We start from the raw sequence: 19,067 nt of genomic DNA, 5'->3' as shown, positions 1-19,067 counted from the left end.
GGCCCTCCTGATACCATTCCTACATGCCCGAGCAATATTTTTATACTCTTCCCTGGTCATATGTCCAACCTTCCACTTCTTGTAAGCTTCTTTTTTATGTTTAAGATCTGCTAGGATTTCACCATTAAGCCAAGCTGGTCGCCTGCCATATTTACTATTCAATATTTATCAACACTGAATTTCATCTGCCATTTTGTTGCCCCTTCACCCAGTTTTGAGAGATCCTTTTGTAGCTCTTCGCAGTCTGCATGGGACTTAACTATCTTGAGTAGTTTTGTATCATCTGCAAAATATGCTACCTCAGTGTTTACCCCTTTTTCCAGATCATTTATGAATATGTTAAATAGGACTGGGCCCAGTACAGTCCCCTGGGGGACACAACTATTTACCTCTCTCCATTCTGAAAACTGACCATTTATTCCTACCCTTTGTGTCCGATCTAGCTTCTCTTGCCTGTTTCTGCATTTTCCACGGGTGCCTACTCTACTGCCCATGTCCATTTCACCCCCTCCTAACCGCATGATAGACCCCTTACTCCAGGGCAGAATCTCAGGGCTTATTCTCCCCGCCCCGAACCTCCCCCTTGTCCCTGATGACCACCCTCATCCTATAGAGCATAGGTGGGCAAACTACTGCCCATGGGACCGTCCTGCCCGGCCACTGAGCTCCTGGCCAGGAAGGCTAGCCAATCCCCGGCCCCTTCCCTGCTGTCTCCCCTCCCCCACAGCCTCAGCATGCCGCACCGCCAGTGCTCTGGCCCACTGCTCCAGTTGGGCAGTGGAGCTGTGAGCTCCTGCTGCTCTGAACAGCATGATAAGGGGGCGGAGAGTGGAGGGGGGAGGGTGGCTGGGGCATAGGTCCTGGGGAGTGTTAGGGGATGGGGGTGTGGATAGAGATCGGGGAATTCGGGGGACAGGAAGCGGGGGCGGCGGTTAGGGGACATGGAGCATGGGGGGTTGGATGGGTCGGGTGTTCTGAGGGGAGCAGTCGGGTGGTGGGAAGTGGAAGGGGGCAGATAGGGGCCAGGCTGTTTGGGGAAGCACAGCCTTCCCTACTCGGCCCTCCATACAGTTTCTCAACCCCGATGGGCCAAAAAGTTTGCCCACCCCTGCCACAGAGTAACTGCAGCCTCCTTCCCCCATAAACCCCTTCTGCGCTCAGCTTCTTACACAGCTGGGCTTCACTCTCAATTAACCCTGGCCCTCCTTCTCTCAGGTGATATCAGGCGACCTAATTGTCCTCTCAGGCCCCTGTTAACCCGATCAGGGCTGGGACAGGGTGCACACCCAATCACAGCATCCCATCAATCACCCCATCAGTGTGGGAAGCTCACTGAATCAAACTCCTCTTATTTCTTGCACATTGCCCAGATTCACAATCCTGTGCAGCAGGACATGCTTACTGGACTTGCACACCTGGATGACCACCACACACTAGATTTTCTAATGCCAGACTGACTGAACACTGATCATAACAATCTGAGGTTGCGAGCTTCCAGAGCATAATCATAACCAGTTTTTCTCCACTGTCAATTCATTTTGGCATCTGTGCTCTGGAGGATTAGTGCAATTCACGGACACAACTCCAAGATGCATCCTTCCACATCTGAAAGTTCTGCACCCACTGCTTATCATTCCCAACTTGAATCACAATCCAATCCCACCACTAGATGCTCCTTTCACAAGCCCAGAAGCACCGCTCCACTTTGATCTTCCAGTAAATGAATACCTGTAGCACATGGTGATTTGTATGCAAAGTCTGCATCACCTGTCCCTCCTCAGTATCCATTTTAACTGCTACCTCACCATCAGCTGTGATAGTTGTTGAAGTTCCACAAATACTTAACAATCAGGTGCCCTATCTCTAAAAAACACAAGAACTCTGCAGACCTGTTCAGCATCCATGCTTCTGCCAGCAGAATGGTAGATAGATTAAAAGATGTAATGGAGGAACTATGGCAATTTTTAAAAAATGGTGTGAAAAGAGAAGAGTATTATGGGATGGAAGTCCTAACAGGAAGTCCTAACAGGAGTGCTGATATCCCATAATACATTTCAAAAATGTCCCACAAGGGAATGCATCAGACAGTGGCATGGCAAACAGTGGGATGCCTATCCACAGTGTAGTGCATTATGTCAATTATAACCACCTGCTGTGAGAACATATTGCAGTGACAAATGCAGTCAAGTGTGCACAGGTTCAAGTGAAATTGTAATGTTGGCAGCTGTATGCCGGAACAAATGCTACTTTAAAAATTTCAGTCTGGACATGGCCGAAGTAATCCCAGAGAGGGAAGCATGGTAACAGGAATGCTTATGGGAAAGAAACAAAAAAATAACCCTTCCAATGGCTTTTATACCATCCCATAGAACTAAATAAATTTTATCCATTCCCTAGAATTCCAACAGGTGATAAACTCTCTCTCTCAAGTTCTATAGACTTATAGGGTTCATTCTTAGGAAAATCTATAGACTTTTTCATAAGGGGAGGAACTTTTTACCCTTTTTCAATATCATCTCCAGTACTTCTCTCCTCCCAAAAAAAAGCACATTCTGCGCTACCTACTTACCCCAAAGTAAAGCCTTCCATATTGAACCTCTGTTTAAATCTGACCATGGCTCTGCTCTAGGAAAGCATTGCTTAAGTGTGATTAGGAGCCAGCTGCCTTGACCTCACAGGTCCTCATTGTGTAAGTACTACTACCCTGGAGAAGAGCACAGCAAAAACAGAAGGGAGGAACTGATGCACCTTTGTCAAATTTTCACCAGAACCCTTACCCAGACCCCACCACTTTTATAATTCCCCTCTTAAAAACATGACCCAATCCAGCAATCCTTTGTGGCTAGAAAAGATTATAGGATGTAATCCCAAGGGAGAGGACAGAGGTTGTGACAATCTACAGCTCTAAGCAGCATTTAAAAAATAAATTTAAACGACTGCTAAAGAAATTTCATCCCTCCTCCTCAGATGTTCATTTAGAAAAAGATACATTTGACAGTGTTTCTAGAAAAAGTGTGCAGAGCACAGAACAGAAGTGGCACAATGCGAAGATTTTATTTGCAACTATTTGGGATGAGCTGCATAACGAGCTGTTTTGCCACTCATGAGTAACACACTCATCCAAAACTCACAGTAATAGAACCTTCATAAGGTACCACACAGCTGAAGTTTAATAACCAGGTATTCATAGTACAAACACCCAAATATGTAAAAAGCTTTATGAGGGTATACATACACCAAACCCAAGCATTCAGGAGCATGTAAGAAATACATTTTATATTGTCTATATAAATGCTAAGGATCTAGATAATAAACAAGAGGAGTTGTATAGATGCTCATGTATAAGAAATATGAGATGGCTGGTATTACAGAGACTTGATGGGACGGGTCTTGTGAATGAAAGATTAAAATTAATGGTTACAGTTTCTTCCGTAAGGATAGAATGGGGGAAAATGGGATGGAGTGGCACTTTACATCATACACACCCTTACCTGTTAGAATCATAGACTATTCAGAATCACAGGATCTTGCATACTTATGGATTAAAGTTCTAACTAGTAAAACTGAAGATGGGGTACTGTTGGGGATCTGTTACAGACCTCCTTAATCTCACTAAACATCTGTCCATAATGTGTAGGAAGAAAGTGCCTTCTCCTGGGTGACTTCAACTTGAGGGACATTTGGTGGATCTCTCATGCAGTCAGTAACAAAGCTTCCTTAAAGTTTCTGAAAGGAAGAGTTGATAATTTCTTAACACTGAGTTCTGCACCCAACATGATGTTACTCAATAATGGTCCTTATTCTGACAAAGAAAAATTAGTCACTGACCTAAATGTTAGCAGTTGCCCACATACTAGTGATTATGATCTGCTTACATTTATCTTGTGCAAATACAAAATTGCACCAAACAGTAATATGTACATTTGGAACATTCAAAGGGCCAATTTTCCCAAGTTTAAAGGAATAACTGCATGAGAACATTTAAGAGAAAGTGGGACATGTTAATGAATGTGTTATGGGTTTATCCTACAGAATGCCCAGAAAGCCACAATTCCACAGACACACAAAAAAGTTAAGCTTAGTAAGAAGTCATCCTGTTTTAAAGCAGATCAGGAAGCAGTGATAAAACGCCCCCGCACACATCCCCCCCACACCTCCACATTACATACAAAGTATGGAAGACTGGGGAAGTACATGGCAATGAACATAAATTACAAATCGAAAGTGTAGGTGACTGATAAGGGAAACCAAAGGAATGAATGACATATCAGCAGCTAATAGGGTTAAACAAAAAAAGGACACATTTTTGCAACATATTGGGAAGAAGAAAGAAAACCCTAGGTCAATTGCTAGATGCAGATGGTAAAGTAGTAGGTAGTGATGTAGAAAAAGCAAAAATGTTCAACAGATACTACCATTATGTATCTGGAACCAAGTAGGATTATGTATCCATGCCATATGATGCTGTGGACAGAAAAGCAAGTTTACTATCTGTAACAAAGGATGAGAGGCAACAGCTAATAAAATGAAACATTTTCTGATCAACAGGTCCATATAACTTAAATCGAAAGTGTTTAAAGAGCTGAGGAGCTCTCTGAACCACTAATATTAATTTTTAACAAATCTTTGAAACCTGGGAAAATTTCAAAAGGACTGGACAACTACCAAAGTAGTCCCAATATTTAAAAAGGATAAAAAGGACAACACAGGAAACTGCAGACAGATTAGCCTGATAATTTCTGGTAAAATAATGGAATGGTCAATTCATGTCTATCAACAAAGAATTAGAAGCTAAAAACATAATTAATGCCAGTCAGCATGGTTTCATGTAAGGTAGGTATTAAACTTTTACAGGTCTGATTGATAATGGTAACTGTGTTGATATAGAGTATTTGGATTTCTGCAAGGCACTTGACTTTGTACTATATAACGTTTTGATTAATACTCTTGTATAATATGGAATTAACAAGGCACACATTAGATGGATTAAAACTCTCAATAAGAGAGAAGGATGGTCCCACAGTTAGTGCCCTAGCCTACTGTAAGAAACTGCAGGGCTAGAACCTGGGATCTTAGGTGTTGTGGGCCACTGACGCCTCCAGATCACCAGAGGAGGCTTAGGCTGGATTCCTATGGGAAGACTCTGTGAGGCTGGGCCCAGCAGGAAGTACTGTCCAGCAGGACCTGAGTGGCAGCTCCTTGCAGCCCACTAACTGGCTGGCACCAGTATTTATGACAGGAAACCATAACAAGGAGTAGTCTAAGCAACAATACAGACTGCCAGCCTGTCTCACTTCAGACCCTGCGCATGAGAGATCCCAGATTCCAGCTTCTAACACTGCCCTACCTCCTGATGTTGGACTCCTGGTTTCTCCTCTGGCCTGTCTCAGGCTCTGACTCTCCAGTATGAAACTTTGCCCAACTCCGAACTTCCACTCTGACCACTAGGTCTGACCACCCACAACCCAGTCATGACAACCAGAGTTCAATTCCACGCTCCACTACCAACTTATGTGACCTTGGGTAAATCACTTAGCCTCTTTGTACCTCAGTTTCCCATCTGTAAAATGGGTCTTGTGAGGATAAATATATGAAAGATTATGAAGCATTCAGATAGTCCAATGATGGGGTAGTTTAAGTATCTAGCAGATAGAAAATGTAATTAATGGAGAGAGATCAATAAGCAGGGTTGTTTCCAGTGGGGTCCTTCCCCAACTTCGGTGCTATTTAGTATTTTATCAAGGAACCAGAATAGATGATGATATAAAAAGATGGTAAAGTCTGCATATGATACAAGACTAGTGCAGTACTAAATAATGAAGAGGATAGGTTACTGTTCCTGAATCACTTGGTTAAATGGTCAAAATCCAACAAATACATTTTAATACAGCAAAATGCAAGGCAATACATACCAAGAACTCAGGTTATATCTACAGGATGGAAGAGACTGTCCCTTAAAGCAGTGATTCAGAGAAGGATTTACAGATCATCATGGATGACCACCTCAATATGAGCTCTCAGTGCAATGCTGTGGCAAAAAAGGCCAATGAGATTCTTGGATGTATATAAAGGGGAATGTCAAGAAGTAGGAAAGTGATCTTGCCTCTGTATACAGCATTAGTAAAACTGCTACTAGAATACAGTGCCCTGTTCTGGTGCCAAACTATAAGTAGTAAGTGGAAATACTAGAGCGAATTCAAAGAAGGATGACAAATGATGCAGGGCTGGAAAACAAGCCTGACAATGTGAGCTTAAAGAGATCAACTTATTCAATGTATCAAAAAGACAGCCAAGAGGTGACTTGATCACTGTGGCCATGTCTACACTTACCAGGGATCGAGGCTGTTGCGACTGATTCAGCAAGAGTCAATTTCGTGGGTCTAGTGAAGGTAGATAGTGAAGACCCGCTAAATTGATTGTGGAGCGCTCTCAGGATGACTCCAGTACTCCACCAGAACAAGAGGAGTAAGGTAAGCAAATGGGAGAGTGTCTCCTGTCGATGCAGCACAGTATAGACACCACCGTTAGTTGACCTAAGCTACGTCAACTCCAGTTACGTTATACATGTAGCTGGAGTAGTGTGACTTAGGTAAATTTACCCCAGTAGTGTAGACAAGGCCTGTGTGTAGGTAATTGCATTTGGAAAAGATATCTGATAATGAAGGGGTTTTCAACTTTTCTGACAAAGGCAGAACAAGATCCAATGGCTGGAAGTAGACATCAGATAAAGTCAATATTAAAATAAGACAACTTGGCAGCTGTGAGAGTAATTAAACACAATAACATCTTACCAGGGGAGGTGGTAGATTCATCATTGCCTGGAACCTTTAAATCAAGACCAGATATCTTTTTTAAAAGATAAGCTTTTCTCTAGCTTCAGTCAGAAATGCTATAGCCTGTGGGACAAGCAGGAGGGGAAGAGAAGGAGGGGCGTCAGGTCAGAATTCTGGTCATAGTGGTTCCTTCTGGACATGGAATCTGTGGATCCATCTGTTCGTCCCTGTTTCACGGGCCATGGGAAGAAATGGACTGCCTGCACTGCCCTCAACACGCTCATAAGACTTGCAGCTCTGCATTATGATAATGACTTCTTCCAACAAATGGGCATCCCCACTTATGTCTCCCTGCTGATCAGGAATGCATCCCTCATTGATTCTGCTCCAGAGCAGGTCTGGGAAAGCAATCTCAGACACTTGGTGTTGCAGGCTGTAGCAAATAGGTTTATTTGTGGGCGGCCCCATTTTTGGAATATATATTTCTACATTGTGTCGTTCAATTCCCATTCATGGGGAAAAACATCTGCTGAGTTCATCTGCCATGGTGTAGGTATCTAGGCAAGTAGGAAGCAGAGAAGTGGATATTCTGTTGGATGCACCAATTCCAGAGGCTCATAGCCTTGGTGCATAATGAGTGTGATCGGACTCCCCTTTGCCTATTTATGTAAAACATTCAAGCAATGTTGTTGGTCATTACTCTTACGTTTTGGTTTCTTATGAACGGTAGGAAGTGGAGGCAGGCACTGCAGACAGCATGGAGTTCTAGCAGGTTTATGTGTAGCTTTGTCTCGGCTGTGGACCAAAACCCCTGAATAGTGCGACATTGCATGTGTGCTCCCCACCCCATGAGGGAGGCATCCATTGTGATCATCTGTGTTGGAGGATCTTGTGTAAATGGGATCCCCAAGCATAAGTTGTGTGGTTGAATCCAAGAAGTTTGCAAATCATTTACCTTGGGAGGGACATCATTAATAGTATGTTTAACTTGTGCTTGTTTGGTCTGTAGACAGTTCCTAGCCATCCTTGCAGACAGCGCATGTGTAAGTGCACATATTTAACCACAAACCTGCATGCTGCCATCCGGCCCAGAAGTTGTAGGCATGCATGATCTGTAATATGTGGGCTGTTCCGCACTGCAGATGTGAGTGTCTTTATCATGTGGAACTGGTCTTGTGGAAGTGACACTTTCACTGCCACTGAGCGGAGGTAAGCGCCGATGAATTCTAATGGTTGAACTGGTTCTATTGTTGATTTCTTTTAGTTTATTTGTAGACCCAGACTCTGGAAGCAATCAATCATTCATGTTATGATACACCCTGCCTAAAAGGCAGGGTGTATCATAACACGAAAATAAGCATCCTGCAAGTCAAGGGATGAAAAACAATTCCCCTGCTCCAGCACTGGTATTGTTGTTAAGGTGACCATCTTGAGCCATTGCTTTCTCACAAACTTGTTCAGTCGCCTAAGATCCAGGATAGGTCACCACCCTACATTTTTCTTGTGTGTTAAAAAGTAGTAGGAAAAAAACCCTTCCCCGTGTTGCATCGGAACAGTTTCCACTACCCCTAATTGGAGGAGATTATCGATCTCTTGGTGAAGCAAATGTTCATGAGAGGGGTCCCCGAAGAGGGATAGGGAGGCTGGGATGGGGCATATAAACAGGAAAAAAATGGTATAGCCAGTACAGATGACTTCAAGGGCCCATTTGTCCATGCTAATGGCAGCCCATTTCAGATAGAATAGGAGCAAACAGTCTTCAAATAGATGGATGGCATAAACACTGGAATCTGGGAAAGGTCTTTGAGACCCTCAACCAAGTCTTCAAATTTTTTGTTTAGAGGAAGGCGCATGAGATGCCGCTGCTGGTGGAGTCGGTATCATTGTGGTCTCTGTCTTTGTCGTCGTTGTTGTTCGTAAGGCCTCCAGTGTTGCTGTGTATATGTTGAGTATCTATTTCTGTGGTATGGTTGATACCTAAATTGTTTCCTTTTTGTGTCAGGTGTATGAATGCCAAGGGACCGGAGAGTTGCCCACGAATCCTTCATAGCGTGCAGTACCTCATTGGTTCTGGCTGCAAACAATTTCTCTTTGTTGATGTTGGATCATATTAAATAAGTTCTGTATTAAAATCACAAATGAGTTTGATTCCCCATAGTTTAAATCCCAGGGTATTACTAATTAAGAGGTCTCTTGGTTTTTGGTACTGTTTCTCTCCCTTTATGTGTGAAACTTGCAAGCTGCTAATTGTGTTAGTACATTCTAAGACAGTCTGTCCTCAAAGCAAATTCTTTGTAATAACAACTACTCACACAGAGAGAGACTCAAAGCAATACTCCGTAACAACAGAAACAGCACCCAGAGACTCCCCGCCCTTTTGTTGTATTCATCTTGCTTTGTTAACAATTGTGATTAAAATAGAGATAAGAGGATGTATGTGGATGGATGCTTGTTGTGGATAACAACTGAATGATCAGGGAGGTGCCAGCCTAAGAATCTAGTGTCCATCGGCTGAAAAAGGCGTCAAGTGGAAATAACCAGAGGAACCCCCCCCCCCCCCCCCCCCGAGGGCAGACTGGAATCCACCCAACAGCCTCAAGAATGGGAGAACCAAAGAACAAGATAACATCTAGCAGCATGGAGCCGTCAGGAATGTGCCATCTACTGATTGATTCAGCAACAGCATGATGAAGCAATTCCCATAGATTGGCATAGGAAGAAATTCCTATAAAAATGGACTCTAGAAAGTGAGAACTTTGAGGTCTGATTCTGCAAACCAACTTCCAGGAACATCAGATGAGCATCTGACAAGGAAGGCCCTGCTCCCTCCTCATGTCCAGGCCAACTGGCCAGTGGCTTGGCATGAGCAACTCTAAGGCTGGTAACTATGATAACAACCTTGCAGAACCTCTGTGTGTGTGTGTGTATGAATGAATGTGTGAATAAATATGAAATTGAATGGAATGTTATAGCTCTAACTAACTGCTTACTATGATTCTTTCTGTATTCACAATAAATGTGTTATTTTGCCTTTTCCCCTTTAATAAGATCCTGCTGGTTTTTATTTTATTGGTATAACATTGAAGGGGAGGTCTTTGATTGTATTCTTTATTTCCTGTGGGAATGCTAAGGACGTAAACCACAAGGCTCGTCGCATGACCACAGCTGTAGTGGTGGACCTAGCAGCCATGTCAGCAATGTCAAGTGAAGCCTGTAGAGCTGTGCGTGCAGTCATTTGGCCTTTTAAGACCAACAATCTAAATTGTTCTCTCTTTTCCTCTGGAATCTTGTTAATAAATTCCATAAACTTTCCACAGTTTGAGGCCGTATTTGACAACTAATTTACCACTCTGAATTGAAGCGTGGAGGAAGAATATACTTTGAGGTCGAATAGGTCCAACCTTTTACTATCCTTATCGCAGGGCATGGACCAAAAGGGGTGGTGTTTGCCTCTCTGGTTGGCCACTTCCACTACCAGCGAGTTGGGTGCTGGGTGTGTGAATAAAAATTCTGATCCCTTCGAGGGAACATAATACTTTGTCAGCCCTTTTACAGGTTGGAGGTATGGTAGCCAGAGTTTGCCATACCATGTTGGCAGATTCCGTGATAGCATTGCCAATCAATGGGGTTATCTTTGATAGGGAAGATGTCTGTGAGATATCCGTTAGTTCATCCTGAGTTTCCGGCACTTCCTCCAGAGCCATCTTGAACTCACTGGCCACTCTTTTGAATAAATTTTGGAAGTGGGTAAAGTTATCTGTGATGATTTAGAGCGGAGGCGTAATTGCCACATCCGGTGAGGAGGATGAATCATTGTTGGTTGGCGAGATGTCAGGAGCAGTGTCCTCTTCCTGCTCTGCCATGGGTTCATCCCTGGTCTCTGTAACGATGGTCTCCAAGGGTGGAGGTGTAGCTCCGGTGTCTTCCCTACGTGGGCTGGAGTGCCTGCTGTAGTGCCTTCGGTAAGACCATGAGGGATCCCGGTATGGCCAGTGACCAAGGAAGGGCCTGGTAACCATACCATGGGGTAACCATACCATGGTGGCATGCTGTGTGCCCATATGTGGACTGTGATCGTAGTGGCCCAGCTGCCAAAGGTGTTCTGATCAGAGAGGAATAGTTAGGGGAGAATACTCCTTCAGCCTCCTCATCTTCATCACTCAACACCTGTGGTGCTATCAAAGATAGCTGTTGCTCCGGTACCACTGGCCCCAGAGAGACATTGGTGCCCAAAAGAGGGACCCCAGAATTGAGGAGACCAAGTTAAAAAAGTATGGATTGGGTGAATGGACTGTAAGGTGGATAGAAAGCTGGCTCAACAGGTAGTGATCAACAGCTCGATGTCTAATTGGCAGCTGGTATCAAGCAGAGTGCCCCAGGGGTCGGTCCTAGGGCGAGTTTTGTTCCACATCTTCATTCATGATCTGGACGATGGGATGGATTGCATTCTCAGCAAGTTCATGGATGACTTTAACCTGGGGGGAGAGGTAGATAAGCTGAAGGGTAGGGATAGTGTCCCTACACAAATTGGAGGATTGGGCCAAAAGAAATTGGATGAGGTTCAACAAGGAGGAGTGCAGAGTCCATCCATTTAAGACGGAAGAATCCCATGCACTGCTACAGGCTGGGGACCGACTAGCTAAGTGGCAGTTCTGCAGAAAAGCACCTGGGGATTACAGGGGACGAGAAGCTGGATACGAGTCAACAGTGTGCCCTTGTTGCCAAGAAGGCTTATGGCATGTTGGGCTGCATTAGTAGGAGAACTGCCAGCAGATTGAGGGAAGTGATTATTCCCCTCTATTCCTCTCAGCACTGGTGAGGCCACATCTGGGAGTAGTGTGTCCAGTTTTTGGCCCCCCACTACAGAAAGGATGTGGACAAATTGGAGAGAGTCCAGGGGAGGGCAACAGAAATGATTAGGGGGGGCCGGGGCATATGACTTACGAGGAGAGGCTGAGGGAACTGCGCTTATTTAGTCTGCAGATGAGAAGAGTGAGGGGGGATTTGATAGCAGCCTTCAACTACCTGAAGGGGGGGTCCAAAGAGGATGGAGAGCAAGGCTGTTCAAAGTGGTGGCAGATGAAAGAACAAGGAGCAATGGTCTCAAGCTGCAGTGGGTTGGATAGTACGAAAAACTATTTCACTAGGAGAGCGGTGAAGCACTGGAATGGGTTACCTAGGGAGGTGGTGGAATCTCCATCCTACGAGGTTTTGAAGGCCCAGCTTGACAAAGCCCTGCCTGGGATGATTTAGTTGGTGTTGGTCCTGCTTTGAGCAGGGGGTTGGACTAGATGACCTCCTGAGGTCTCTTCCAACCCTTATTGTCTATGAAAACAGATCCTTCTGATACAGAAAGTGGTGTAGTGCCAAGAGTCTCAGTGCCGAAGAGTGAGGTGCCGATTGCTTTGGGAGTGTGGTGTGCTGAGCTGGTGACAGGGCAGTTTGTGTCGGCACTGTTGCACTAGCAGCATTAGGCTGCAGCACCGTAATAGGAGCAGTTGTAGGTACTGTCTCCTTTAGCGCTGTTGACAGTGCCATGATGGAGATGGGCAGCCTAGAAGCCTTAGACTCCTCACCAGAGCGCTGGGTTCAAGTAGCAGCCTCCACATGGGCAGTCCCAGAGATGCCCAGAGTGTCACACGTCTTGAGTCATGGTGTGGCCAGCACCAAATGAGATCAATTTGGTCAGCAACTGTTTTCTGCTGGTCTGCTCTTTATGTAGTGAAGTTTTTTTGTTTTGGGGGGTTTTTTTTTTGCACATTTTCTGGTCTTCGGGAACCTTCGTGGTGAAGAGACCAATGACCTATGCCAGGAAGAGGTTTCCTGCCCTGGGTCAGAGGCTGGTCTTAATGACTTTTCCATTGAAATGAGTTTCAGCCTCAGGTCTCTATCTCTGCATGCCCTACCTTTCAGTTTGTCACAATGGGCACATTTCTGAGGAATATGAACTTCCCCAAGGCAACGAACACATTGAGTGCGTCCATCTGACACAGGCATCGTCTCTCTGTATGTTGTGCATCTTTTAAATCCTGGTGAACCAGGCGTTTCTCTAACTTAACACTAGCTGTACAAAAGGAAGGATAAATAAATTATATTTTTTGTATGGGAAGTAACACTAATAACTGAAACTTAACCTATCTAAACTATCATCACTCACTAATTGATCTAAATTTATCAAGAGACAATAGAAACAAAGGTTTTCAAAGGGACTGCTGAACTCCATCTCAGGCCAGGGACAGTTGCGAAGGAACTGAGGGGTCTCAGTTGCACATACGCTTGATGAAGTGCCAACAGCGTGCAAAGCAGGCACAATGCATGCATGACCGTACAGGCACTGCTGCTAAAACTCTCCAAGCAAAGGCACAGAGACGCACCATCACCTGGAGTGGTGCACCCATAGGGACCTCTCTCAAACAGTAGTAGTTAGGGAACAGGTTAGTAACCATTTCTTCTTCTTCAAGTGATTGCATGTCCATTCCACTTCAGGTGACTCACAAGCCGTTTGATCTTGACGTTGAATTTGAATCAGCTTGAATAAGAATTGAAGGACTACCCATACAAATCTTAGATTGTTGGAAGACGGCACTTTGTGCTGTTGCTCTTTGCGTGAACATGCATGAGACCGACTTTACATCATGCTACACTCAAATGACCTTGCTGTTCATGTGGTAGCCATATTTTCTTATCAGCCATTAAGTTAGTGGTGAATTTTGAACTGAAGACTCAAAAAAGGGACAAATAAATATTTGAAGAAAAGATTCTGGCGCTTCCACATTTATTTTCAGTGAGGAAGCTTAACATGAACATAAGAAAGTTGAGGTAGTGAGCCAATGCTACTGAGAGTTACTTGCGATGAGGATTTTTGTTTACAGGTGAACCATCTTGCTTTCTTCCACAATGTATCAAGTGTAGTAGAAACTCTCAAATCATGCAATGGTGCCAAGTAAGTTAAACCGACACTTTATAAGTAAACACAAGTCCCTTGCCAAGAAGGATAAATATTGTTTCAAGCGTTTGAAGGATCAGAATGAAAAAGAAGCACAAATGATGAAAGACTGTCACTGTGCTTCTGATAAAGCACTGGAAGCAAGCTACTTGGTTGCTGACCTTGTAGTGAAGGCAAAAAAAGCTGCATACAATTGCAGAGATGTTAATTTTACCAGCACACAAAGAAATGGTGAGAGTAATGTTAGGCGCAAATGCAGTCAATGAAGTTGCAAAAGTTCCCGTTTCAGATAATACAATAAGACACCACATTGATGACATCAGCTGACACTGAAACTCTGCTCTGAGAAAAAAAAATCAAGCCTAGAGGAAAATTTGCACCACAGCTTGATGAATCAACAGGTATCAGTGGTCAGGCTCAACTCTCGGCTAAAAATCAGGTAAGTTGATGGAGACAGCAGAAAAGAAAAAGGTTTTATTTTGCAAACTGCCGCCAAGTCATACGACTGGAGAGGAAATCTTCAGGGTGACAATGGCCTTCCTTGAGGAGGGAGAATTGCACTGGAAAAACTGTCTTAGGGTTTGCACAGATGGGGCTGCCTCCTAGATTGGCAAAGTGAAGGGGTTTTAAGTAAGGTCAAAGAACAAAGACCAGATGTGCTGGAGACCCACTGTTTCCTGCAATGTGAAGCTCTCATGGCCAAAACACTGCCAGTAGAGCTTTAGTGTTAGCAGTAAAGATATTGAACTTAATAAAATCACGGTCCTTAAAATGTCTTCTTTTCTCGCTGTTTGAGGAAATGGGAGCAAAACATCAGAGTTTACTTTTGCTCACAAATACAGTGGCATTCCTGTGCGAAAGTTCACTCATGTTTGTATGAGCTGAGGGAGGAGTTAAAAACGTTCTCAACTTCAGAGGAATCCATATACGTGAACTTGATCTCTGATGTGGAATGGTATGCAAAACTTGCCTACCTGGCTGATATATTCCACCACCTCAATAAATTGAACAGGAAAATGCAAAGTAGAAACAAGAATCTTCTCTCCTGCAAGGATACACCGCATAGATTTAGATATAAGTTAACCCTCTGGCATGAAAAGTAACAAGAGGCACCACAGAAATGTTACACCTGGCAAACATCGCAGATCCTGCTGGCAGAATTTTGGTCAATGTCATTTGAGCATTTGAAAAGTCTGGAACAAAAATTCAGCTCATATTTTCCTTCAACCCATATAGAACATTTTGACGGGGTCTAAGAGCCCTGGAGTTCCCCTGAAATGGAAAATGCTAAGAATCTTACACTAATGGATCAAGAGCAACTTGCTGAATTAAGGATAGACCAGATTTTAAAATTAAGTTGGAAAATAGTCCAGAACATGCTCCTGATATCCCTGTAGATGCCATGAGAGAAACCTAGACATCTCCCTTTCCAACTTCCTAGCAGAGGGTCATAGCTCCAAGAAAGGCAGGAGGCAGCAGTGAAGCTGCTTTTTCGTAGCTACAGGAAGAGGAGAACAGCAGCATGGGCCCTTAATGCTGGGGAGGTGGAGGACCAAACCACCTTACCCCTGAAATCCTTGATTGACAGAGAAAGGAGGGCAGGACAAGGATCAGAGCAAATACCAGCCATGGTGAGGGAGGCAGGCAAGGATTTGTTTGTCCCCAATGTCACATGCACAAACAGTCCTGGATTAATATGGGTAGGGCATAGAAGAGAAACAACGGAACTTTCTCATGTGTCAGGTGAACAAAAAGTCCTATTTCTACTGCCCCTAAGATAAAGCAACTGGGGGCCAGACCCGGAAGTGCCTCAGCTGCTGAAGAGGTGTAGGGGAAGATTAAAGAATAGGAAGTAAGTCCTGTTTTACTGTTGCTGCAAACTGAACACTCAGCTCCTTCAAGTGAGTATGGAGACTAGTCAAACATGCTGGCAACTGGGATAGGTGAAGCAGGGCAGGGAGAAGATCTGTGGCTTGTATTATTTCAGAGGGCTACACCAGCAGGGAAGATAGAAACAACAGGAGAGCCCTGCCTGCAGACAATGGGTGCATGTCTAGTTGGTGAGCACCCAGTTTTCTGTAGCAATGGAAGTGGATAAGCTTCAGTGTTCTGATCAAAATACTGTTTCAATTTGCAGTTATGAACATTTAAGAATTGTAACAAGTGCACAGAGGATCACAATATTTTAAACTATACCAAAATATTTTTAAAAATAGTATTTTGACTGTTCTCGCTCAGTATTCTAGGTATTGGACAGCTAAACAGCACTTCTGTATCTAGTCAAATTAGGATGTAATTAGCCCTGACTCATTAAAACTTGCAGCCGGCCCATGCCAGCTGACTTGGGCCAAGGGGCTTTTTAATTGCAGTGTAGACGTTCAGGCTTAGGCTGGAGCCTTGGCTCTAAGACTGTGCGAAGTGGGAGGGTCCCAGAACTCAAACTACAGCTCACACCGGAACATCTACACAGCAATTAAACAGCACCGAAGCCCACGAACCCACATGAGTTGGCACACCGCAGGTGTCTAATTACAATACTGTCTAAGGAGTCTTGGTGTCCTTCAGTGTTATCATAAATATATACTCAAAGGATGGCATGATCTCCAGAGAAAAGTTTTCTATACAAAGCAGTAGAAATCTTGTGTCACTGACCTCTTTATGAGCAGGCCACACAACATCTGTAGTGTTCTGGGAGACAAACCGAAATAATTTTTGTCTTTCTAGTGGCATTTAGCCATGTTGTCTAGATAAATAAAGGTACTTTTTTGGATTTTTTCCTTCTTTAAAAATACGAAGAACAAAAAACCCCACACAACAAGAAAATCCCTACAAAAGCTACATTACAAAATCATGAAGCCTGCAAAATTAAATATCCACAAGTCAGGAATTGCCAACATAAAGACTAGACACACACACAACTGTCTGTCCTTAAAGGGGAATTTTTTAAAAAATGTTTGATGAAGAACAGTTTAACAATTTTTCAAGGAGACTACTATTTTTTTTAGAACATTTGTACAAGCAAAACAACTGGAAGGGGTCTAAACATTCATTTTAGCATATAAATAAAAGTCCTCGCTGTGAAAATTTGTTTTGATTTGAGAGAGTGCACTTTTGAAAATAAAGTGGTAGAAAGCTCATATGCTAAGTTCGTTTTCTTGAGAATGCTTTCATGGCTAACTGAGGTCCCAATCCAGGAAAGTATTTTTGCACATGCTTAACTTTAAGCAGGCAAGTAGTCCTGCAAAAGTCAATGGCTATACTCACATGTATCTTCAAGTACACACTTACATGTTTTCCTGAATCAGGGCCTTAGATACGTGGTGCAACAGACTGCTCTAAATCAGGGCAATACCTAAGTGGCTAAACTTTCAGCAAGGACTTAAATGATATCCCAAATTAGGGCCACAATTTGCAAGATAACAACTCCCTTCAATGGGGTTTTTAAAATGCATGGATCAAGGCATTCTGGTGGTGTCTAGCCAAATAGTTCCAGACTATTGTATTTACACTGTCTGTGCTTCTCCCACCTCTCTTCCCTGACGTCCCACATGACAACAGCGCTTTGGAGTCCTAAAGAGTGAATTTCCGTATTTTATTTTATTACCTTCTCAATAGTATTCTTTTAAAAAAGGAAGAAACCCTGTGGCAATATTAAACCAAAGCTCTTGTGAACACTAAGGTGGTATGATGAAGCACGCAAAAGCCAGAAAATGCCAAAGTTAAAACTTCATGTCAAACTCCTTTCTGCCACCTTGTGTGGAAGCATAACAATGCAGACTTTAAGAATATAATAACATTTCTTAAATACAATGTAATTTCACATAAAACAACAGTAAGGTTGCAAATTCAAGCATCTGTAAGCTAGGAAATGCTAAAATTAAGACAGTCAGCTATGTTGCATAGTTCAAATTTAATGGTATGTAATGGCAACCATTAAGTAGGTCACTGCTGAAAGAGTGTGACCAGTACAATTATACTCTTAAAAATTACACTAATTTGTGTTACTTACCGTACTTTTATCTTTCAGAAGTTTTTCTATCACTTCAATTAACATTTCTTTTTGCTCTGGATCAAGACTAAAAAACAGAAACAAGGCAAAGGATAGGTTTTTTTCATTTTTAAAATATATTCCTTTAACATTTTATGGTCAGGTTTACACTTGAAACAAAGATAAGCTAGGCTTAGCAAGGAGGGGAAGGAAACAAACAAGGGGAAAGTGAAATTATTTTCAAACCAAACACATGGTATTGTGGGGAAGGAGAAAGATGCAGAGGAGTGTGTGAAACATAAAATGGCAAAGAATAGTTCACATTAATTTCTGTTACAGCATTCAGACAGTTCACTATTCTGGAACTAAGCAGGCACCCCAACTCACAAAAAACACGAAACACACGAACATTCAGAACAGGGTTGGAGGATTTGGAGGGTTAGTTTTCTGTTTAATAAAAAAAAATTTTCTAACCCCCTTCATCAGTAAAGATCAGAATTTTGAAAACTGCTTGTTCCATTAGTCTGACCAGTAACAGGTTAGAGTCCTGGAATCTAGTTTTTAAAAAAGCTATATTCAACAGAGCATTACTCTGAGTTGTTATGGGGATTACTAGGAAATACAGACCTCAAGTTCAAAGTTCTATATGAATAGGCATAGGGAAGATAAGTGTTATATTTCAGAGAAGGAAAATATGAACATGAGTTACGATGCCATGTATACGCACACATCTGAGATTTACTGCAGCCTTAAATTGTTAAGATAGGAGAACACAAGCAAGCATGTCAGCTTCAACTGTCCACTTCCCAAGGGAAAAGACATTGAAAGAAGGCACTGTCATACATTTTGGAAAGTAATTACTTAAATATCTGAAAACCCTTTCAAAGTGATCCATATCTTTCATCTTCAAAGACTTAGGGGCAAAACTCTCATGGACTGAGTTGACATAATGGAATAAGAACAAGATAACACTTATGAACTAAACAAAAACTGATTCTTATCAGATAAATAAAAGGTTTTGCTACGAAGACTGAAAACAATTTCAGGTTCTTTAAAGCTGACATTACATGGCAGAAATAAGCAGCGGTTTACAGTAGAAATTAACTAGAGCACAGGAATTAAATGCTGACAAATTAGATTTTTGTCTGTTCTCAGTACCATTCCTTTATTTTGAAAAGTATTGTTATTTACCCTACAGTATTGTCCACAAAGATCCTATTCTAGGTGTGCATGCATCCCATGCACACATCATCAGATTTTTATTTTTTAATAAGAGTGTCCATCTCCAGGGCTGTGTCTGCACTCCACCTACCCTTCCAATCATCTTAGCCAAGGGCATAAGGGGCAGGAGATCCCCAAT

At 42.9% G+C, this 19,067-nt stretch overlaps 1 protein-coding gene across 8 annotated transcripts in view; it reads right to left on the bottom strand.

The window, feature by feature from the left end:
- The window catches only part of AP3B1 (adaptor related protein complex 3 subunit beta 1), a 346,467-nt gene that overhangs the window by 227,694 nt on the left and 99,706 nt on the right, over positions 1 to 19,067 (bottom strand). For all 8 annotated transcript variants that reach the window (XM_073344162.2, XM_073344164.2, XM_073344167.2 and 5 more), the window contains one exon: positions 17,729 to 17,795. In XM_073344162.2, coding sequence (XP_073200263.1) covers positions 17,729 to 17,795 — 67 coding nt within the window. The remainder of the gene's footprint in view (positions 1 to 17,728; positions 17,796 to 19,067) is intronic.

This window comes from Lepidochelys kempii, chromosome 5 (genome assembly GCF_965140285.1).
Source record: "Lepidochelys kempii isolate rLepKem1 chromosome 5, rLepKem1.hap1, whole genome shotgun sequence".
Taxonomy (NCBI): domain Eukaryota; kingdom Metazoa; phylum Chordata; order Testudines; family Cheloniidae; genus Lepidochelys; species Lepidochelys kempii.
This window is presented reverse-complemented; position numbering and strand designations above follow the sequence as displayed.